This window comes from Gadus macrocephalus, chromosome 2, assembly GCF_031168955.1.
Source record: "Gadus macrocephalus chromosome 2, ASM3116895v1".
In the NCBI taxonomy this organism is placed as follows: domain Eukaryota; kingdom Metazoa; phylum Chordata; class Actinopteri; order Gadiformes; family Gadidae; genus Gadus; species Gadus macrocephalus.
Genome location: NC_082383.1, coordinates 18,776,930 through 18,800,093, shown reverse-complemented (window position 1 = coordinate 18,800,093; position 23,164 = coordinate 18,776,930). Strand labels below are relative to the sequence as shown.

At 50.4% G+C, this 23,164-nt stretch overlaps 3 protein-coding genes and 1 long non-coding RNA gene across 4 annotated transcripts; 2 read left to right on the top strand and 2 right to left on the bottom strand.

Moving 5' to 3' along the window:
• Window positions 1-16: 16 nt before the first annotated feature.
• On the top strand, window positions 17-5,766 carry si:ch211-106h11.3 (CCN family member 1). The gene is made up of 3 exons (XM_060044175.1): window positions 17-541; window positions 1,484-1,662; window positions 3,128-5,766. The coding sequence occupies exons 1-3, from the start codon at window positions 97-99 to the stop codon at window positions 3,431-3,433; spliced, it is 930 nt and encodes a 309-aa protein (XP_059900158.1). The 5' UTR covers window positions 17-96; the 3' UTR covers window positions 3,434-5,766.
• An 888-nt stretch (window positions 5,767-6,654) lies between these two features.
• Window positions 6,655-13,448, bottom strand: ddx39ab (DEAD (Asp-Glu-Ala-Asp) box polypeptide 39Ab). The gene is made up of 9 exons (XM_060044166.1): window positions 13,250-13,448; window positions 12,232-12,359; window positions 10,950-11,226; window positions 10,182-10,300; window positions 9,564-9,695; window positions 9,159-9,268; window positions 8,593-8,737; window positions 7,718-7,865; window positions 6,655-6,876 (listed from the first exon to the last, which is right to left on the bottom strand). Exons 1-9 carry the CDS (start codon window positions 13,446-13,448, stop codon window positions 6,860-6,862), a joined length of 1,275 nt encoding a protein of 424 aa, XP_059900149.1. The 3' UTR covers window positions 6,655-6,859.
• Window positions 13,328-14,359, top strand: LOC132451646 (uncharacterized). Its single transcript, XR_009524169.1, has 3 exons — window positions 13,328-13,462; window positions 13,742-13,809; window positions 14,294-14,359. It is a non-coding gene; the product is annotated as an uncharacterized LOC132451646 (long non-coding RNA).
• Window positions 14,360-14,624: 265 nt separating this feature from the next.
• On the bottom strand, window positions 14,625-21,260 carry si:ch211-106h11.1 (volume-regulated anion channel subunit LRRC8E). The gene is made up of 6 exons (XM_060044204.1): window positions 21,130-21,260; window positions 20,521-20,865; window positions 19,686-20,228; window positions 18,748-19,001; window positions 17,911-18,288; window positions 14,625-17,742 (listed from the first exon to the last, which is right to left on the bottom strand). The coding sequence occupies exons 2-6, from the start codon at window positions 20,854-20,856 to the stop codon at window positions 16,587-16,589; spliced, it is 2,667 nt and encodes an 888-aa protein (XP_059900187.1). The 5' UTR covers window positions 20,857-20,865; window positions 21,130-21,260; the 3' UTR covers window positions 14,625-16,586.
• Between the last annotated feature and the right edge of the window lie 1,904 nt (window positions 21,261-23,164).

Below are 23,164 nucleotides of genomic sequence, written 5' to 3'. Positions count from 1 at the left end.
TCACGGGTCACCTGACCTAAACTAAGCCCCTCCCCTCACTCTTCCCCTCAAATAACAGCAAAGGCGGAGGGTCGCTCCTGCGAGTACGACGGCCGCATGTACCAGAACGGTGAGGACTTCCGGGCGGGCTGCAAGCACCAGTGCACCTGCATCGACGGCGCCATGGGCTGCATCCCGCTCTGCCCCGCCCACCTGCCACTGGCCACGCCCTCCTGCCCCGCCCCGCGCCTGGTCAAGGTCCCGGGGCAGTGCTGCCACCGCCTGGACTGCAGCGAGACCGCCATCGCCGCGGCGACACCCGCCCGCCGCTGGCCGGCCCCGCCACCAGCCTACTCCCCGCTGTTCCCCTTCCTGCCGTACAAGCCGTACCCCTACCCGGACCACCCCTACGTCAAGAACAAGGCGTACCCCAAGCCCCACCCATACCCCCACAAGCCCCGCAAGGACAGGAAGCAGTGGCGGGAGGAGGAGGGGCGGGGCAACGCGCTGCTGGACCCCGGCAGGAAGTGGGAGAAACCACAGCGACTCAAGCACCTGGCCAGTAAGAGGGGGTCGAGGGCGGGGCATGTGGGGGGGGGGGGGGGGGGGTCCCCGCCGCCGCCGCCGACGTCATGACGCCCGCGGCGGCGTCTGCTTCCTCTGCGTAGCTCAGGCGTCATGTTTGTGCGGTCGACCTGTTGCCACGCCGACACACAAACACAGCAGTGTGCGACCGGCCGTTCGCCCGCCCTTTGTGTGTCTGTGTATATATTTATGTACAACAGCGTGCGGGTGTGTGTGTGTGTGTGTGTGTGTGTGTGTGTGGTGTGTGTGTGTGTGTGTGTGTGTGTGTGTGTGTGTGTGTGTGTGTGTGTGTGTGTGTGTGTGTGTGTGTGTGTGTGTGTGTGTGTGCTTACACACACACACCCTTGTCACCCTGCTCCCCCCATGGTAATCCCCTCTCTGTGCGTCAGTGTGGCTCTGCGGCTGAATGAAGCCAGTGTGCTGAGCACTCCCTCACTCCCTCTCGCTCCTGCTGGCTCCAGCTCACCCGACCCACTCCTCTGGACGCTGCAGCGCGACTTCACCTCAAACCCCCCTGCTAAGAGATTCACCTGTGAGACCTCTGGGTCCGTTTTGACGGTCTGCTTTGAATGCTCTCTAACAAGTCGTATCACCCTGTCCTCTCTTTCTCTCTCCATCTCTCTGTCGCTGTCTCTTCAATGTTCCACATATGGGTGAAATGTGGCTCAGGAGGTAAAGCTTGTTGGCTGGTCACCGGAAGGTTGCTAGTTCAATCCCCGTCTCCTCCTATCTGTGTCGAGGTGTCCCTGAGCAAGACTCGCATGGCTTACTCCGCCGTGGGTGTGTTAATGTGTTCATGAATGTATGAATATGAGGCAGTATTGTAAAGGGCTTTGAGTGGCCACTGTTTAGAAAAGCGCTGTATAAATGCAGTCCATTTACTCACTCTCTCTCTCTCTCTCTCTCTCTCTCTCTCCAGCATGGAGGCAGGCGGGCGACCAGTGTGTGGTCCAGACCACTTCCTGGTCCCAGTGCTCTCGGAGCTGTGGAGTGGGCGTGTCCTCCCGGGTGACCAACGACAACGCTAAGTGTAAACTGGTGAAGGAGACGCGGCTGTGCAACGTGCGTCCCTGCAGCTCCATGTCCCTCCCGGTCAAGGTAATCAATACATGTGGTCAGTCTTACTAATCAATACGAGAGAGAGAGAGGAGAGAGAGAGAGAGAGAGAGAGAGAGAGAGAGAGAGAGAGAGAGAGAGAGAGAGAGAGAGAGAGAGAGAGAGAGAGAGAGAGAGAGAGAGAGAGAGAGAGAGAGAGAGAGAGAGAGAGAGAGAGAGAGAGAGAATATAAAGCTAGAGGGTGATAGAGAGACATTGATATTAATATCACCAGCGTTTATTAAATGCCTTGCTCCAGGGCCAGGTCTCGGTCAGCTCTTTCTATTCAGGTCCGTTGCTGTGCGCGCAGGCAGCCAGGGCCTTGTTTAACCACCGCGGGGTTGCATCAACCCACCGCCACACTCATTTACACTGAGGGGAGAATAGCCAGGCAACAGTCTGAAGAGAATTTCAAAAATATATTGCATGTGCATTCAAATCCTAACTCGTATTTTTGTAGTTACGCCATCAAGTCAAGAAAAGCCGGCCTAGCATTCTATCCAGTGGTAACACAGTTGGGAATCATATTATTGAATATCAGTTACTTACTAGCAAGATGCTATTGCTATTGGTTCTTCATGGAGAGGGCTAACTCATGCTAAAGGCTATTGGAAAGAACAGGTACCATGAACCATGAACCAGGAACAGACGCTTCAGTGATGCCAGAAGTGATGCCACTGGTTTAATCCCCAGACCAGTACGGGGCTTACACATCAAAGATGAAATGAATAACAAACATTTGGGAACTAACTAATCTATAAACTTAATGGATTGCTATATTATGTCTGAATCTAACAGTCGAAAAAGTAAACCCAGGGCTACGAATCTGAAACCAGCCGGTGTTGTGGTCCTGTTGAACCAGTGAGCAGCGAGCTGCTAATGGGGGTCTTGATGGGTGGCGTGTAAACAGCCCTCAGAGCGCCCCTCTCTCGCCCACGCGGTGACTCTCTCTCCTCTCAGCGCGACACCCCTCGCCCCCGTTCAGCCCGGAACGCCGCTAATGGCGGCCAGCCGCTCTGCTCTGTCCCCCTAAAGCCCCCGCTGCCGGAGGTGTTAGCGTGGCCTCGTCGACCCCCTGATTGTTGTTCGTTGGAGGGCTGGTTCCACCGGCACTTATCTGACGGACGGCCCGGCACACAGCTGCTGCTCCCTCTGTGAACCTCTCAGTCGCTCTCTCTCTGTGCAGCCCTCTAAATCTCTGTGTGAATCTCCATCTCTCAGTCTAATAAAGGCCGCTTTACTCTTGAGCACGGGCTGATGTTTATGAAAACATCAGAATTTCAGTATTCCATATACTGCAAAATATGTATTTGTCTTAGGATGAGTTAGTGAGCTGACACTTTGTGAACTTTTGTTGACCATTATTGACCCTGTTTTCTCCCCCCCCTTGTCTCCCATTCTCTCCATCACTCTCTCTTTCTCTCCCTCTCTCCCCCCCCCCCCCCCCCCCCCCCTCTCCCCTCAACAGAAGGGCAGGAAGTGCTCGCGTACCCACAAGGCGCCGGAGCCCCACCGCCTGTCCTACGCAGGCTGCCGCACCGCGCGCCTCTACCGGCCCAACTACTGCGGCGTGTGCCGCGACGGGCGCTGCTGCTCGCCGCGCCGCACGCGCACCGCCACCGTCACCTTCGCCTGCGCCGACGGCGAGCGCTTCGACCGCGCCGTCATGTTCATCCAGTCCTGCAAGTGCAGCGACGAGTGCAACCACCTGAACGAGGCGGCCATGACGCCCCAGCGGTGGCTCTACGGAGACACGCACAAGTTCCTCGATTAGCCGCCGGCGAGCGTGATGGATTGGACCCTCCTTTCACCCCCGTCCGCCCGCCCACCCGCCCAGCCCCCCAACATTCCCACCAAGCACCCCCCCCCCCCCCCCCCTCCACCAAGGCGGGACCGCCAGAACAACCAAGAGAGTAAAGGGCTGATTATGGTTCCACGTCGACGCAACGCAATGACTCGACGCAGTTGTGAACCTGTTTTGGTTCTGTGTCAGGTTTTGGTGAGCAGACCGATCACAGCCCTTGCTGCAATATTTGGGAGGCGCACATCAGGCACTTGCGGTGGACGTACAGAGGGTCCGCAAGGCCGTACTGGGTCCGTAACCCCCCTTGAGTTGCGTTGACGTGGAACCATAATCAGCTCTTGACTAGTTTACCCCTAGTGTATCTGAGTAGGAGCCAGCAAGGTGCAGACAGACAGAGTGGGGGGGGGGGGGGGGGGGGGGAGAGCTAGACTGAGGAGATCTGCTTCTGTGATTCTGTTAGGACCGCCGGTGGTGAACGGCCATCGGGGTATTTAGAACAAAACACCACGTGGATCCGTCCAGAGAAACTCTCTTTGTTGTTTCTTTTCCTTGGACATATTCTTAAGATGAAGATAGCGTAAAGACGTTCTTTAGATACTTTATAAACGTACCGTACAAGGTTGAGCGTGTTTTAGATGTTGTGTTTCCTTGAGGACCGCGTCCGACATGCAAATTAAAAGCTGATTTGATTGGATTCAGGGAAGATCAGGCATGAGAGAAAACGCCATTACAGACTCTTGGAGTGGACTCGACAGAACCGGGACGGGATGGCGACGGTGTTCTGTCTGGAGGGATGCTTGTATCTCTATTTATTTCCTGGTATTTATTATTGAGGAAGACATCGCTAGCGAGACTGACATGCTAACACGACGGACATGCAAACAAAATGGCTGACGCCGGAGAAGGGGCGTCAAGACAAGTCGCTGAAAGACTTCCTCTTTAAAGGTCAAATTGTTGCTGAAATAACAATCGAAACTAATGAAAAATGTAATTGATTATTTAGTTTCTCTCATGGCTTCACTAAAACATCCATTAACAATAAAATTTGCCCGAAAATCTCTTAATTGGACCGAGAGCTAAGCTCGTTAGCAGATTGGGTAGGCTTCATTAACGGAAAACATTTAGACTAATCTGTTGATATCGGACGTTTTAGTAAAGCTGGCAGAAACACGATGGTTTGATTCCCCAGAGCGTAGTTGTTGGGATCCATCAGTTGTCTAAAATGAAGTCTGACATTTGTCTGGAAACAAACAGGCTGTGGGTTTGGCTGGAGAACTGGGACCCACTCTGAGAAAATTACAATCCCGACCCTGAAGTGGAAAAATGCCTTGTTTGTTACAGAAATAAAAACCCGACATCTGTGTGTGCTCTGAAGGAAACGTATAATTTGTAATTTTGGGCGGCGGAATCATTTTGGTTTTGCAATCTGGTCTGTAATCGAGCGGCCAATGATTCAAGATAGAGCCGTGAAACTGAACTCAGTGTTTGCTGGTTTATTCCCAGTATATCTGAACACGTCTAAAGGGTCTAGAGGACTTAACGACACCAATTCTGGCTGTTGGCCCTAATGGGCCCTTTGGTTGTTTATCATTCCCTTTATGAATACCGTTGTACATTCTGTTCTGTACATTATGTCAGATCATAATTTAAGGCCAGCTTAAGGTCCCTTAGGTCGGATTAAAGCCATGCACCTTAGAACAGGGTTTAAAGATGACCTACTGGTCTAATCGCTTACAAGCGCTAGTGTCGATAGTCTACTTTGCAGTGTTCTACAAGTGATTTATGATTTGAAATGCCATTTTTGCCGCTAGAAATGTTTTATTTCCTTTCTGCCAAAAATATGTTAATGCATTTCTATATGAAAGTATACACATTTCTACACTAGGCCTGTCAGTACTGTTTGATAGTCATGAGACTTTATATCAAGGTGTTTAGCTCCATCCCCTCTTTGGATGCTGTGGTTTCAGGATAATGTGTTACGAGTCTCCATGGAGCAGCTATGTACAGATGCATTTGTCTTTTTGCTGTATAGCACACGTGCCAATCTTCTAATACAACCATGCGTGTATAGCTAGCACTGAGCAAGAAAAGTCCATATAGGTTGTATTGAAATCACTGTCAACCAAAACAAGTCACAGCCATTAGCCTACAAGAGGCTGAGAATCATGTTACTGTCATGATGCAAGTTTCTTAATATGGAAAGGCATCACTGCTTCCAGTAAGTATGGTTCAGCTCAAAATGATGATTGCACACTTAAATATCAAGATACCCTGACTGGAATAAATATTGGTTTTCAATCTGCCATGTTGCATTCATTTGATAAGGTTTGATATTCCCCTCAAGGATAATATATAAACACACCGGCGCCGAGGCGGCGCTACAAAAATAACGCCCCCATTATTGCGGACGTACTAGCCCACTCGGCGCGCGCCGCCCAACTAGGCTTCACACCACTGTTCTATTCCCTAGCTTCCCCGCCCCTGAAAAAGCACTTGGTACATCCCAGCTTGATACTGTACATGGAGATTGTTGATGCACTACATGAATAATTCAACAATGCAAAAATAATGAGCAATGAAAGTAAAGTGTGTAAAGTGACAAAACCGTAAACAAAGTGCCTGACAGTAGATAAAGTAACTGAATTATTGTGGCACATCATTGTAAGCACAGAGGATCATGGGCATAGTCATAAATCAACTGGTATAACGTTATGGTAGCCTATGCCGACTGAGTTTGTTGAACTGCTTCTTTCAAAACAAATTACAACGGTGCTGCAGCGCACCGCTTCCTATTGGTGCAAGGAGCGGCTTTTGAACGTGAAATATGCAACTCTGCGCTTCGACGCGTGGCCGGCTTCAAGCAATTAAAACAGGAGTTAAATCACGTCTTAAATTGACATTGAAGCCAAAACTAACAGCAGATGTTGCTCTAGGATATACCTTCATCAGCTGAACCGTTTCATTCGAAGAAGACAAATACTTCCAAGGACAACATTTTAATTACAAATTATTCCTTTAAACAAATACCTAGATTTGAGTGTCAACAGCAAACGAAACCAAAGTCTAATCTACGTGTAGCCAGCGGCGCCCTTTAATCCACCTCTGAGGATGGGGTACGTCTAAACATGCTATAATATTCTGACAAGTCCTACAAAAACAACAGTGATATAAAGATGAGATTTGACGGAAAATGATTTTATAAAAAGCTTTAATTTCAATAACCAAAAATCAAATAGTAAAAATAAAATAGTCAACCCCCTTCCCCCCTAAAACATGTTGAAGCAGAATAGTGAGCGAACTTCGAGCAGAACATTAAAACAAAAGATGTTGATTTTCTTTTAATCTCCCAACACCGAAAGAGATCCACATTGAAGACACTTCGCCGCGTTGGAGCGTTTATCTGGACTGCTCGACTGAGGAGAGACAAAAAGACACACGTTAGAGAAGGCCTTTAAAGACCAATGCACCCATCCCCACCACCAGCTGGGCATTCTGAACGGGTTGGGCGGGCACACACAACCGCTCAAACGGGACTCTACATGTTAGTTGATCAAATGTAATCCTGGTTTAATCCATGTTTCACCCATGCCAACATGTTTTCTAAAGTACCCTGGCTTAGGCAAACCGCCAGCGATCCTTTTGATGCACTCAGTAGTTGATCTGGAAAGAGTGACCTTTGACCCTAGGCGTGTCCGGCATTTCATTCCTCCCCGATGTGTCACCAGGGAATTCATGACAGGGTCAAGCCTACAATGCCATGTGTCAAATACGAACTCTACATACTGGGAACTTCTCTTACCCTGGTGGGCCACTGAATGTTAACGAACGACCCTGATTTATTATAAATTTAATTATATATCCTGCGTCGAAACTTAACAAAAAACCCATAACTTAAGATTCATTCATACGATTTCAGAGATCAGTTTAATTGAGGAGCGGCTGCGTTTTTACGATATCTAAATTATACATTCAGGATTTTTTTAAATACTAGTGTAAACCATAACAACTCCCAAGCCTATTCGACACATAAGAAAGTTCCAGAATATCAACCAATAGCAAACTTTCACCATTTCTGTGGCAGTGAAATGCAGAAGTTAAAGCACATTCCAGTCCACTTAAATGTTCCACTCTCGGAGTGAGAAGGCCACTGGGGCTCAATGTGCTCTACAGTGAGAAGGTATCTACGGTAAATTACTGTAGGTGGAGACGTCCACCTGAAGGCTCTACAGTGAAAAGGCATCAACGGTAACTTACTGTAGGTGGAGATGTCGATCTCGTCGGGGAGCTCGGCCACGTTGACCTCAAAGCGGTCCTGTACGTCGTTCAGGGTCTTGGCGTCCGTCTCGTCCGACACAAAGGTGACGGCGAGGCCCTTGGTCCCGAAGCGTCCAGCACGGGCCACCTGGGGGAGGAGCCAGGTTAGAGCAGGGGAGGAGCCAGGTGATACAGGGGAGGAGCCAGGTTAGAGCGCAACATGGTCGAATGCAACGGAGTCCTTTAACTGACTCTTTTATACGAAGCAACAGATTTATGTTTTAGAGATTCATAAGGAAGTAAAGGTCTAGAACCTTTTAGAAGGAGGCTTAAAATAAACTTGGGTTTGAACCCTGACCTTCTCATCTCACGGATGATAAGTTCAAGGGTCTTTCGTGCTGGGTCTTCCCCTGTCAACCAGACCGAGCAGGAAAGACCAGGCTGAGGGACAAACTAAAGTTTGTCCAATAAAGAACCGCAAGATACTTAAGAAAACAAACTATTTTACATATATGACTTATCCGTCATGTAATTTTGTCTGGTCGCAATTCAATTTGTACTAGTAACAATGATTACTGCAGATCTCCACCGTTGGTCTTACAGTACAAATATCAAAAGGGAATTGTAGATATGTAGAATTAAATACCGACAGGTGAAAATGTAATTGATATGTCAGCATGGAATAGTAAGAAAGAATATCATTAGCGATATGACTTTTGATCAGTAAACGAAATCACTCAGCCACTTTTGATTAAACGCTAAAGCCGTCCATAACATGCCCGATATACTGTATACATAATATACTGGTTAGGTGAACTGATGACCGGACACTATTGACTGACTACAAGACCCGCCTCCCAGCCCCGCCCCCTCACCCTATGCAGGTAGGTGTCAGAGTCCTCGGGCATGTCGTAGTTGAACACAATGTTGACCCTCTCGATGTCCATGCCTCGTCCGAACAGGTTGGTGGCCACCAGGATTCTCCTCTGGAAGTCCTTGAACTGCTGGTAGCGGGAGAGCCTGGGGGGTGGGGGGAGTGGAGATTAACCACAGGCACTGGGGCAAGCCCTCCTCACAGGGCTTGCAGGAGAGCAGTTCATGACCGAGCCTCGTACACAGGGCTATGAAGGAACACTGTGTGGGGCTGAGAAGCCACACTGCCTCGCCAGAGCCTCGCTAGAGGCAAACACTAACATTACACCCTAACCGTAATGTTAAGGACAACTACTGTATAGACCATCCTATTTATTAGATAATTCATATTTATTAGACCTCGGTTCTAACAGACAGATACCAGAACCATATTGTTCTCCTATTCCCTCGATGCTCCCCTGCGGCCTAAGAAGACGTTTCCTCTCAGTAAGAGCCCAGAGGACTGACTGATGTCCTAAAACCAAAAATGTTGTTGTTCCCCGCCCCCCCCTCCGGGCTGCAGACTGACCTCTCCTCCTGGGCCATGCCTCGGTGGATGGCGATGGCGGGGAAGTTCTGCTCCACCAGGAGCTGGGACAGAGCCACGCAGCGCTGAACCGACTTGACGAAGATCACCACCTGCAGGCCGAACAGGGACATGGCAGGGTCAGTCCCATGGACGGTGGGAGGGGACTGGGATTTGCATAGGGCCCTTTTCTGATCATAACATGAATCACATTTTGCCTGATGCTTCAAGTTCTAACCTCCATGACTTAGAGGAATGCATTTAATGTTAATAAACAAACATGACTCATTTGAGTCACCTTTAATTCTCATCATTGTCCTGGGACACCCAATTTTACACACTGGGATGACTTTAGATACATTTTCAAAACACGTAGGTTGACTCTTTAACACGTTAATGACTGCTCACCTGGTTGAACTCCAGCACGTCCAGCAGGTCAAAGAGCTTGCGGTTCTTCTCGCTGTCCTTCAGCTTGCAGTAGTACTGCTGCAGGCCGTGGAGGGTCAGCTTCGTCTCGTCGTCCACAAACACCTCCATGGGCTGGAGACAGGAGGAATGAGTCAGGAGAGTGGAGCTCCACACAGGCTCTGGTGTAGGACCGAGCCCATACAGAATCAGTCATCAGCATTATCAAAAACATAAGTTTCAGACCTGCCTCCCTCAATAAAATTATAATTCAGTCACAAAGTGCACATGATCCCCCATTTTGGGTTACACTGACCCTCATATTCGACCAGTATGCCATTAAAACATAAATTATCTTTGCTTTAATTGGTGCTTTGAACAATGTGTAATTAATGCAAAGATAGGTCAACTCAAGAATAGAAAGCAGGGATTACATATACATATATATATAGCCATTTATGTGTAGCACGATTCTAGGCGAACAATACTGGTATCAAGTTGACTTCGACCCGAACAACAAAAACTGGCGTAACAGCGCATCAGGATATTTAGAGAATCGCAATGGCGAGCCGAACATCCCCCAGAAGAGCAATTCAAACGGGCCTAGGACCAGCTACTCACGTCTTGCATGAACTTCCTGCAGACGGGCCGGACCTCCTTGCTGAGCGTGGCGCTGAACATCATGCACTGCTTCTCGTGGGGCGTGAGTCTGAAGATCTCCTGCACGTCGTGCCTCATGTCTGTCACGCAGGGAGGGACGGACGGACGGACGGTTGTTAGCATTCATCTTTCACACACCAGAGTGAATTAAACATGCAGCCAGGGAACGTTTGGATACGCAGCTGTGCATTTTGCCCTCCAGCCAGAGGAGGGAATCCAGCCAGCGTTGGCAGGCACTACTATTTCGCCCACAACGCTTCACCGAGATAACTGCAGGAGCCCGAGTTGTGCGTCTGCAACGCACCTCAAACTGAACTCAGACCCATTTCTTCTGACTAATGTAGTTATTGTAGGACGCTTACAACTTTATTGGGTTGGACGGACAAAAGTCAATTTAATACAATGCCAGAAGTCCAACCACAGCTGCTGATTAATGAGACGTTACTTTAGAGCAAACTGTAACTTGTGTACAAAGACAAATACGACCATCATCTGTAAGGCCACCATACTAGGGCCGGTTGTACATACAGGAAACCTATTCAATTAGAAAGGTCCTTCCAACTAGAGGTATCTGATGCATTTAAAGCCATACTGCAATGTTGAACACTGCAGCAAACACTTTAAATGATCAATTCTCCGTGGATCTGGTCGTTGAAGATTAGTTTAGAAGCATTTCCCAACTTAAGTAAAAGTTAATTTTCAGGTATGTAAACCAGCGTGTAGCCTCACCGAGTTGCTCCAGCATCTTGTCGCACTCGTCTAGGACAAAGTGCTTGATGTGCTTCAGGACCAGGGACTTCCCGCGGATCAGGGCCAGCGTGCGGCCGGGCGTCCCGACCACAATGTGGGGGCAGTTCTTCTTCAGCACCTCCTCGTCCTTCTTGATGGCCATGCCACCGAAGAACACGGCCGCTCGCACCGTGGGCATGTACTTGGAGAAGCGCTCGTACTCCTTGCTGATCTGGAAGGCCAGCTCCCTCGTGTGGCACATGACCAGAACGGAGACCTAGGAGGAGAACCGGGTCAGTGGACGTTCCCTGTGGTCCAGGCTCATGCTAAATTAAAGAACCACTCAATCCTATTGACGACATGTTGGATACTGGTTGCAAGATTGTCAAACAATTCTAATTTTAGATTATAATCTGTTCACAAATCAAGGTGAAAGGGAGATTTGGCTTTCTAAAGAGTTTTTTTTGTATTCAAACAATCATGTGACCGGCATCTGTTCACGTTATTGTTTATTAACAGTGAAAACTAGCCTATCTAGCACGAGTAAACAAAAAAAATCTATAAGGTTTCAAATTGGAATTTAGAGTGGCCACAAAAACATGAATATCAGAGGGAATATTTATATTTCCTGTCTATCTTCCCCATTGCACATTTATGTTTAGTTTATTTTATGTACATTCTTGGCAGATCTCAGTTTTTGTTTTTATATTGTCCATAACTTATTTATCTATTTTTAGTCGTATTTGTCATCGTTGTTATGTCTGCTCTACGTGCCTTACCTTTAATTGCCCCCCTGGGGATAAATAAAGTTTTCTTGAATCTTAGCCGTATAAACTGCTGTAACTTGTTTGTGGTTCAGTAAACTGAATTTGTCAAATTCCTGAAGATCACTTTATTAGAAAGTATAGAATTAGCCTGCACTGTTCGGTTTAGAGACTTTATTGTTACGATTTTTAACGATGCAAAGCAGCAGCCCAGCCACCTATAATTCGAAAATCTCAGATGAAATAAGTCTCTTCATGAATCATTAGTTCAGTTATAAATTGTTCTTCCTATGACCCATAGTAAAATGCAAGCATTAAGCAACCGATTTAGGCCAATTCAAAAAGGTGCAGAGGCCAAGATCAATAGCCTGCCTAATTAATCTACTCAAATAGAAGATTTTTTCAACATGACAATACAACCGTTAAGGTAGAGCCCCGCGCTATTGATTGTCTTGTTCTTGCATCCCCTAGTGTACGACATAGAATCCCCAGTGTGTGATCATAGATCCTGCACATACCTGTCCATCAACGGGCTCAATCTGCTGCAGGGTGGCGAGCACAAACACGGCTGTCTTGCCCATACCGGACTTGGCCTGGCACAGGATGTCCATGCCCAGGATGGCCTGGGGGATGCACTCGTGCTGCACTGGAACGGGAAAACACTGCAGCTTAGTACGGGACGTCAGCTCCACAGATTCAGTCTTGCAGGACGGGGGCAGGAGAACGACGTTGTTGCGCTGCTGACTACCAGCCCTGGTACCCTACCGGTACCAGACCGACATTGTACACTGCATACAGTAACCTCCCAATCACTACACTGTTAACATGCTGCAATAGAACACCAGTGCTATAAATGCTACTGCTTCACCATTGATTTAAATTATGTTGCATATTTTTATCTTGTTTTGCACTGCTACCGTTGCAACAACTTTTTCCTTTCACCCTTATCTGTTGCTTCACATAAAGCATCCAGTTAAAGAATGAATAGTATCGGTCCAATGTAGACGGCCTCGTAGACGAGAGCCAATAGACGATGGAGCCATCAGTGTGTAGTGTACTCATTATTCAAAGCAACAGGGTATTCAGATTCATGCCCTTAACGAGCTGCTCAAGGATGCCTACAGATTAACAAAGGCCACGGGGGGATTGAACCCAGAACCTTCCCTGATGGGAGTTAAATGCGCACATCAACACGACTATCTTGACCTCCCCCATCACACCATCCGTCTCCTGGAGACCCAGCGGTGCATTATTACTGAACTGATACAGCAGGAGACCATGATGTACGCATGTTTGTGTAGCATCTTACCCTAGCTATCTTTGTTGCATACGGAGAATGGGTTAACCTATCGCTCGTTAGTGTTTAGCACTTGTTTCTTTGAACCTCCTTACTGTACCGACAGAAATATATTGTTGTTTCTCTTTCTCTTCTGACAAATGGGCCCTCTGTTTATATCACACACCCAACCACACATCTTCTAGAGACCCAGGTGTACATCACTACTGAACCGGCAAAACAAGCTGAGCGAGCCTCACCTTCTGAGGGATGCTCGAAGCCACAGTCCACGATTGCCCTGAGGAGCTCCGGCTTCAGCAGGAAGTCCCGGAACCCAGAGCTGTGGATGGACACGTAGGACCCCTTCACCTCCTTCTTCAAGGTCTGGGTGGCCTCTGGGACCCCCTGGGGCTCCTCGTCCTCCTCGTAGTCCAGCAGCTCATTGTCGTTCTCAGCCATGGTGTCCTGTGAGGGTCAGAGTAAAACAAACAACTGATCAACAAGAGAGACAAGTTTCGGTGTTAACTTTGAAAATTGATTCTGGTCTACAAAACTAAATGACGCTTTATCAAACACACCCGTGGTTACCAGCTGTAGGTTGGACCCGGCTTAAACACATTTTAAGTTGAATCTTCAGATAGACATTTATTTGTGCTCACGTTATGCATGTCTGATATAGCATTTAACCATCTGTGATAAAGTCCATGTATGATAGTTAACACATTTTTTAACTTTGAACTCACCATTATTAGAGGTTTGAAGTTGATCCGAAAGAACCGAACAGTCAGATCGGCTTTTTAGGATAACTAGAGACAAAATGGTCGATGTGTGAGTAAAACTCACTATCAAAAACACAAACAAGGAATACTAGAACAGATCTTGGGCTGATAATTAACCAAAGGAAAGCCCGAATATCCGAGTTGTAGCCTATAACGGCTTCTTTAGCTAGCGCTACACAACAAACACACGGAGAACCAACTACACATTACAGGGTGGTAAGCTCTGGCTTATACTCGAAATAAAGACTACATGAACTTCTCCGACGGTCGAAACCCTACTTTGCACAGATATTCAGTCATTCAAACGCACCAACATACATAATAGCTTCGGGTCCTTAGCTAGGCTACATCGTTAGCATCGGTAGCTAGCTCGGCGACTTACTTGCAAGAAACGACACGCATTATTATAAATATACTAGAAAAGAGCGCCCTGATAAACCCCAAAACATAAAGCCTATCGTTTGCGTTAAACATACGATGTTTTCTGCGGGTCCGTAGAACTTAATAGGTCCAATTGTCTGGTAGTCTTACCTTAAAGATGGTACGTATTGAACACGCAAGAATCAACACCGCATGGGCAGGCCTCAACACGGAACTACCACCTCCTTTAAATGAGCCCTTTAGATTGGTCCTCTCAGACGCCTATCTGCGGAAACGGAGCGCACCACCGCCACGATTGGACGAATCATTATGCCAATCATCAAACAGCTGGAGCCTTGACGAAAGAAGCGGGATGTCCTCCGACAATGGATATGGAGCCGACAAAACACACGCACACACGCACACACACAATACACGATGTCAATATTCATTCAGATTACTTTATTAATTCAAAGGAACAACAAAAAAAATCATATTTAATGTGAGGAATATAAAAAAAGATATATTTATTGTTTGTACATTGTTAACATTTGTTTGCATGTTTTTTCATAGACGACCACCAATACCTACATAACACAACAAGATAAAAAGGATGTGATTTTAGTATGAACAATAAAACAGCAGTAAGGTACTGACTCTGGGACATCACAGTCAATATGTTTAGCCTTAATGGAATTTGTTTTATTTAATTGCTATCATCCACAAAAAATATTTCCTTAATTTAGCCTATTTACCATGATTTATTATTGACCGTTCGATTTTTTTAAGACACAACATTCAAATCAACTTAAATTCCACCTCGGAGCCGACGGTAAACAAATCTGCCGCATGACACAAAACATCACGGCTCAATATTTAATCCATCGCGTTATTAATGGCGTTAAGCGGACCCGTTCAAAGGCCGCGTTGTGGAGTCTACTCAGCGCTCCGGCGGATGATGAATGGAGATCGTTTACGGATGAAAGCTGGAGTCCGGCGCTGGCAGCACTTAGCTCCGTTAGCCCGCCGCTTCCTGGCTGCTCCTGTTGGTTTTCAACCGCCTCTACAAACACCGCGCCCCCCTCCACGCACGAACAAACACACACATGCATGCACGCACGCTCGCAAACTCTCACACACCCCCATACGTAGACGCACAAACACAGAGAAACACACACACACACACACACACACACACACACACACACACACACACACACACACACACACACACACACACACACACACACACACACACACACACACACACACACACACACCTCTACAAACAGCCCCTCCCAGCGCTCAGAGCTTCTAAAGCCCCCATTGAAGCCTGATTGACTCCGCGTCGGGGACCCACCAGAATGAGCCCACATCCGACTGCTGGGTCAGAGTATTCCCGCTCCTCCATGACGAGGAAAACAAACAATTAGAGCAACAGAATTAGAGCCAGGTATGAGAAATGTACCGGCCGGGTGTGTAGGGTGTATAAGAGGTGACTGGGTTAGGAACATACCCAGGCGATAGCACCATTGGTGGCCTGTAGTCTCTGAAATAGGCTAGTCTCTAAGATATAGTCACTATGATGAGTCTCTAGATCCGATAGAGTCTGTATATCTCAGATAAAATCTGTATGTCAGACGGATTCACCCTAACCGGTGAACGCCACCTCACAGACTACAGATCAGAGTAAGACGAAGCCACAAGGGCCGAAGGCCACACAACCGCCAGTCAGACCTTCGAGGCCAGAGAGGATCAGCCTTGATTGCACCGAGAAGCATTTCTTTACAATCACTGCAGCAATAACACGCAGAGTAGGACTACAATTATTTGCGGTTTGATTCCTCCGTCTCTATATCGATATAATGACTGATGTTAATGTTGTTGTTCTCGCTGGGTCGGTCCTCACATATGTGTGACACCAAACGGGACATATTCTCTGATATAGTCTCTATGATGTAGTCTCTACGATGCTGTCTCTATGATATCGTCTCTATGATGTAGTCTCTATGAACCATCTCTATGATGTAGTCTCTACGATGCTGTCTCTATGATGTAGTCTCTACGATGTCGTCTCTATGAACCGTCCCTATGATGTCGTCTCTATGAACCGTCTCTATGATGTAGTCTCTACGATGCTGTCTCTATGAACCATCTCTATGATGCTGTCTCTACGATGTCGTCTCTATGAACCGTCTCTATGATGTAGTCTCTACGATGTCGTCTCTATGAACCGTCCCTATGATGTCGTCTCTATGAACCGTCTCTATGATGTAGTCTCTACGATGTCGTCTCTATGAACCGTCCCTATGATGTCGTCTCTATGAACCGTCTCTATGATGTAGTCTCTACGATGTCGTCTCTATGAACCGTCCCTATGATGTCGTCTCTATGAACCGTCTCTATGATGTAGTCTCTACGATGACGTCTCTATACTTCAGTCTCTATGAACCCGGCTCTATATCCGGGACTCCAGGGCTGAGTGGAAGTTCCACTGGTTGGTGGAGAACCGTGGGAACGTCCCGGAGCCTGGACGGGACGGGGGGAAGATGCCAGAACCGGGTCGGGACGGGGGGCCTGAGGCGGGGGCGGGGGTCTGGACCAGGAGGTCCCGGGCCCAGCAGGGCAGGGTGCGGAGCAGGCGGTCCTCCACCACCAGACCCCCGGCGCCCCCGCCACTGCCCCGCAGCCCGGGGCAGGTGGCCAGCTCGGGGGGGAGGTCCTCCAGGGGGTTGCCCCTCAGGTCCAGCCGGCAGAGCAGCCCCAGGCGGCCCACGGCGGGCGGCAGGGCCCCCAGGGCGTTGTGGGCGGCGCCGAGGACCCGGAGCTCCGAGCAGCAGAACAGCTCGGCGGGGAGCCGCTCCAGCCGGTTCTCGCTGAGGTCCAGCTCCGCCAGCCGCCGCAGCTCCCCCACGGCGGGGGGCAGCGCCCGCAACAGGTTCCCCCCGAGGAGGAGCCTCCTCAGGCTGGGCAGCGTGAACAGCGCCGGGGGCAGGCTCTGGAGCTGGTTGAAGGCCAGGTCCAGGAGCTCCAGCCCCCGCAGCGCCCCCACGCCGGGCGGCAGCAGCAGCAGGCGGTTGTGGTCCAGCGTGAGGCCGGTGAGCGCCCACAGCGGCCCCAGCCCCGGGGGGTCCTCCAGGCTCTGCAGGTCGTTGTGGCCCAGGTCCAGGGTCCGGAGGCGGGGCAGGGCGGCCAGCCCGCCGGGCAGCCGGTCCAGACGGCAGTCCCTGAGCCGCAGCTCGGCCAAGCCGGCCAGGCGCTTCAGCCCGCCGGAGGCCAGCAGGCGCAGCCCCCCGTTGTGGAGCTCCAGGCGGGCCAGGCCCCCCGCCACCTCGGCCAGCTCCGCGGGGATCCTCTGCAGGGCGCCCCGCAGCACCAGCACCCGCAGGCGGCGCAGCGGGCGCAGGCTCCCCAGGGCCCAGCCGCGGCCCCCCGGCCCCTCGCAGCCCAGCGGGCCGGACAGGTGCAGCTGGTGGAGGCTGCGGAGGCTGTAGACCCAGGCGGGGAGCTCCGAGGCGGCGCTGAAGGACAGCTGAAGGACCTCCAGGTGCTCCTGCAGGAAGGCCAGCGCCCCGGGCTCCAGCGCCAGGGGGCAGTGGTCCAGGTGGAGCTCCCTGAGGAGCACACACACGGGGGGGGAACACACACCAGAGGTTGGGGGTGATTATCAAGACCTACTCAGGATGCTTTGCATTTGGAATAAGGAAGATGCACACTGTGTGTATGTGTATGTGTGTGTGTGTGCGCTTGCGTGCGTGCGTGCGTGTGTGTGTGTGACGGACCTGAGTGAGGCCATGGCAGCGACTTGCGCGCCGAGCCGTGCGTGGGCGACCCGCTCCAGCCGCAGCGTCCGCAGGTGTCCCAGGGTGTAGAGGGCGGGGGGCAGGCGGGGCAGGGCCCCCAAGGTCAGCCCGGGGCCCCCCTCGGGGTCCTCCACCACCAGGGCCCGCAGCTCCTCGGGCCCCCAGCGCCTCTCCAGGTTCTCCTCCAGCAGGCGCGTCTCGCTGACGGGGGACAGGAAGACGGAGAGGCGCTGGGCCAGTAGGGGGTCGTACTGGTCCGCCATGTGCAGCAGGAAGGCCAGGTCGTTGGTGAGGTCCGGGACGTCTCCCAGAGGAGTGGGGTCCCGGGGCATGCTGAAGGAGTACTGCCTCAGGGAGCTGGATTGGTAACAGTTAAAGAGCCATTGAGCCCACTGAATCAGAAGAATTCAACACTATGTGATTTAAAAAAATGTGCTTTGGGCTGAGAGTTTTAGGGAAGGGGGGGAAGGCGGAGGGTGCTATCGCCACGGATACGAATCATGCCAACTTCATGATCCTTTTTTTAGTACCGTACTGGGCGTAACACTGTTATGAGCGTTATAATAAGTGATGTCGTATAAGAAATCCGCCACACATCGTAGCGTTATACTATATATCAAGCATGGAAACTAATACTACTACTAATAGATGACTATTATCAATAATAATAGTACTACTATATAGGAGGGAGAGGAGGAGGAAGAGGAAAATGAGGAGGAAGAGGAGGAAGAGGACCAAGGGGAGGAGGAAGATGAAGACGAGGTGGAGCATGAGGTGGAGGAGGAGATGTAGCGTGAGGTGGAGGTTCAGGCGGACCTGTGTGCGATCCAGCCCAGGGCGTAGAGGTTGAGCAGGCCGTAGGAGGCCAGCAGCAGCAGGTAGGCCAGCAGCAGCTTGTGGAGCAGCGAGGCCAGGGTGTGGGCGCACTGGAAGGTGCTGTAGCCCAACAGCTCGCCCTCCTTCCCGGGATGACACACGTGGGTGAAGGCCATGGAGCCCAGCAGGGGCGCGCTGAGCCCCACGATCATCCCCGACGCCAGCAGCTTGAAGAGCGTCTGGGACACGTACACCTGAGGACACAGAGCAGTGCATGCTGGGAGACACCTGAGGAGAGCAGTGCATGCTGGGAGAACCTGAGGACACAGAGCAGGGCATGCTGGGAGAACCTGAGGACACAGAGCAGTGCATGCTGGGAGAACCTGAGGACACAGAGCAGTGCATGCTGGGAGAACCTGAGGACCCAGAGCAGTGCATGCTGGGAGACACCTGAGGACACAGAGCAGTGCATGCTGGGAGACACCTGAGGACACAGAGCAGTTGCATGCTGGGAGAACCTGAGGACACAGAGCAGTGCATGCTGGGAGGACCGCTGTTCTGGGTGGATCGTTACTGTTGTACTGTTTGTTAATTAAGACTCACTTTGATCCACAGTGACTGACAGTAGATGTTGGGTACATGTCATTAGGCAGCAGGTTGGGGTAGACTGCGGACATTGGGGAATCGAACTCGGTGCCTCTTAGCTGAGAGCCCACACAACCAAAAAAACACCCACACACACACCCACACACCCACACCCACAGACACCCAAACCCACACCTACACACACCAACAGCCACACACCCAACCCCACCCAGCACCTCTGATTCCTCGATTCATTTAGAAGAGGCTTCTAGATGCCTTCCTGAAGAGGCTGAGGACAATCAAAGGCGAGCGTTCCTATTGGTCGCTTGCCGCTGCAGAGCCCCGCCCCCTACCTTGTAGATGACGTCGGAGCTCTCGCAGTGCGCCCGGAACTTGCGGACCCTCTCGAAGAGCGCCCGGGCCTGCTCGCTGTCACTGCGGTCCAGGCTGACCCCGCCCTGCCCCGCCCGCTCTCCCGCCCCCGCAGCCGGGGCCACGCCCCTGGGGCCGGGGGGCGGGGCCACGGAGGGAGGGGCGGGGCCTAGAGGAGCCGTCGCCCTCCCAAGCGAGGGACTGTCGGTGCCGGAGTCCACGCTGTAGCGGTGGCGGGCGTGGGGAGGGGTGGGTGTGCCCGGGGGCGGTGCCTTGTGGTCCCTAAACCCCGCCCCCTCCGGCGGCTTGGCCGTGGTCTCGTGCAGCGCGGCATGTGAGAGGGAGCGCGTTGTCCACGGCGACTCCACGCACTTGGCGAGCACGGCCAGGAAATGCTCAACGCGGGCGGAGGTGAGCGGGAGGTGGAGCCAGAAGGAGCCGCTGGCCAATAGGAGCAGAGTCTGCAGCAGGGCCATGTAGGGGGAGAAGCGGGAGTACCATGGCAACGCCTGGTGGTAACACACCTTGAGACAAGAGACGGCAGAATGGACACAGAAACACACCCATTATCCCACATGATCATAGGATCAAACACCTGCAAACACACACACACACACACACACACACACACACACACACACACACACACACACACACACACACACACACACACACACACACACACACACACACACACACACACACACACACACACACACACACACACACATCATCATCATATAGGATTAAATATACATAGGCCCTACTTGCGCACAAAGCGATACAGACACCGCCGCATACACACTTGTGACCTACCTGACTGATGAAGACGTACTGCTGATAGACCAGAGGTTTGCGCTTTGCCGGCCGGGCTGACGTCTCTCCGCTCGGGTTGATTTCCACGGGCACACCGCCACCTGCGGGCGAGCTGTGGTTAGTGCGGGTGTCGGTGGAGGAGGCGGCGGTGGCAGCGGCGTCCACCACGGGGAGACACACCACCTTGTCCCGGGAGAGGAGCAGGGTGCCGGCCAGGACGGACAGCATGAGCATGAGGACCACCAGGCAGTCCATGAAGACCTCCCACCAGGGCTTGAGCAGCTTGGAGCCGCTGGAGGGCTCGTGGAGGCACGTCAGCTCCGATAGGGCGAACATGGCGACGTCCTGGGAATTTTATGAACTGTAGTTTTAACATGTCCAATATAAACCCTCTTCGGAAATACACCATGAACCAATCTGAGTCCGCCCCCAAGTTTTGTTATTTCCTGGGTGGTTTTGTGGACGTTTTCATCCTTCAGACTGCATGTCTGGGTTTAAGTTTAAAGATAGCCTAAGTAAAAGTTTGTCAATGCGTGCACCTTGCACGGTACTGCTTGGCGCGTTGGCTGCGATGACGTCGCTCGGACCTGCAGCACCAGATCCACTTACCTCCTCCTCTCTGGTCCTTCACCGTCCGAACACAGCCGTGGTCTCCGGTGCTGGATTCCAGTCCGGTCCGGTTCCACGGTGAACGGTCCCTAACTTCAGAGTGGGGGTTCCCAAGGGGATTAATCTCTCCCGGTTGGCATGGAGAAGGAGCCTGCCGGGGCAAGCATCTCACTCTCAGGAGTGACTTAAAACCAAACAAAGCCATTCACAGTCCGTCCACGTCCATTCACGTTGGTGTTATTATTTTCCAGTTGCTGATCTGAGGGGATATACTCTGTTGTTGTGTGTTCGGGCCCCCAGCGGGCGGTAGGACTGGCTGGCTCCTAATTTGCTCCCTAATTATTGGGAATTAACAGTAACAAAAGGCCTACAGTGAAATTGCAACTACTAACTGCTGCTGATACGTTTACACACGCAGGTTATGTAACCATTTCCCTTTGTCTATTTAACGAAATATGAGTGTGCGTGTGTGTGTGTGTGTGTGTGTGTGTGTGTGTGTGTGTGTGTGTGTGTGTGTGTGTGTGTGTGTGTGTGTGTGTGCGTGCGTGTGTGCGTGCATGCGTGCGTGCGTGTGATTAAAGAGAGAGAGAGGATATTTTATTATATTATTAAATCACTTTTTGTATTATAGAATAAAAATAGTATCGTGCTATGTTCAATTACATAGGATATAATGACATATTATTTGACATTATATCTATATCTTTTCATAACGGAGTCGGTTGGTCTTCTCGGATGGTGGTCGCAGTGCATCACAGCTGCACTAGAAGGCGCTGTTTCCTCATGCTGATCGCAGACGTTTGGCTTGACGTCATGCTTGTTGTGTCTTACAATTTAGTGCAAGACGCAACAAACTGCGAGGTGAGGAGCAATCGGGTCATTTCTCATAGAAATATCGGATGTTTGTATTGTTTAGAAGAGTTTGTAGACGATTACTCCATCCGTCCTCTGCTGCTGTTTGCACAGCGGCTCGAGGCCTGTGGCTTCACACTCACCGGGCCCTGATCACGATGTTGCCAAGACATCACACCTCAACACCCCTCATCACACTGCAACGCCCCGGGCCCCGGCCCAGGCCACGTGCCTGCCCCGTGAGAGTCTATAAAGTTTCACTGGAGCATCTATTAGAGATATAAACAAATCAGTTATGAAACCAACACAGAAACACATCTCAAGACCAGGACGGTACCTCGATGTGACATTTATGGATCAAAGGATCTACTTCACATGGAGAAGGCTTTCTGAGAAAAAATGAAAGAGTTCTGGGTGTTGGCTTTCTCTTGCATATATCTTGCATAGATGCACACTACCTGCAACCAAATCTACCCTTGAGTACAAATAAAGTTACACTTCCCCCTCTTCCCCCCTCCTCTCCTCCCCTCCCCTGCTCCTCCCCTCTCCTCCTCCTCCTCTACTCCTCCTGCTCCTCCCCCTCCTCCCCCTCCTCCCCTCCCTCCTCCACACTAACCACAGAGCCAGCACAGCTTGCTGCAGGATGTTCTATGTTCTAAGATAACATTTAACTACCGTTGATTTGTGGTGTTAAGACCCAGTGGCGTGGGTTGAGAACACGTTTTCGGTTTATTATCATTACTAGAACAGCAGCAGTCACACATGGCAAAGGCATTCAAATAAACGAGATATACTTCAGGGCTTCGTTATCTACTAGTGCTGTATTGCTTTCGTTTCTACAAAGAAACCCAGAGTATTGTTGTGGCTTTGATTAACTACACAATTCGAGGTGACGGGGTACTAGCCGTCAATCACACCTTTACATTGCCCACAATTCTCAGAAACGAAAGAAATCTAATCAAATCTGAGTCGGGTCGTCACGGGGACAGAGAGGAAGACGCACCGACTTAAACAACGCAAACGAACCCTCCTCTGGCCCTGCTCTACGGTGAGTTTACACTTAAGGACTCACAAGTTCTCCGTCAATTTAAATTAGAATGTTAAGTTTCTTTATTTCATTACAACTTTTAGTTTGAAAAGTTTTGTTGACATTAGGTCGCCCAAGTCTATTTGAAATTAAAAT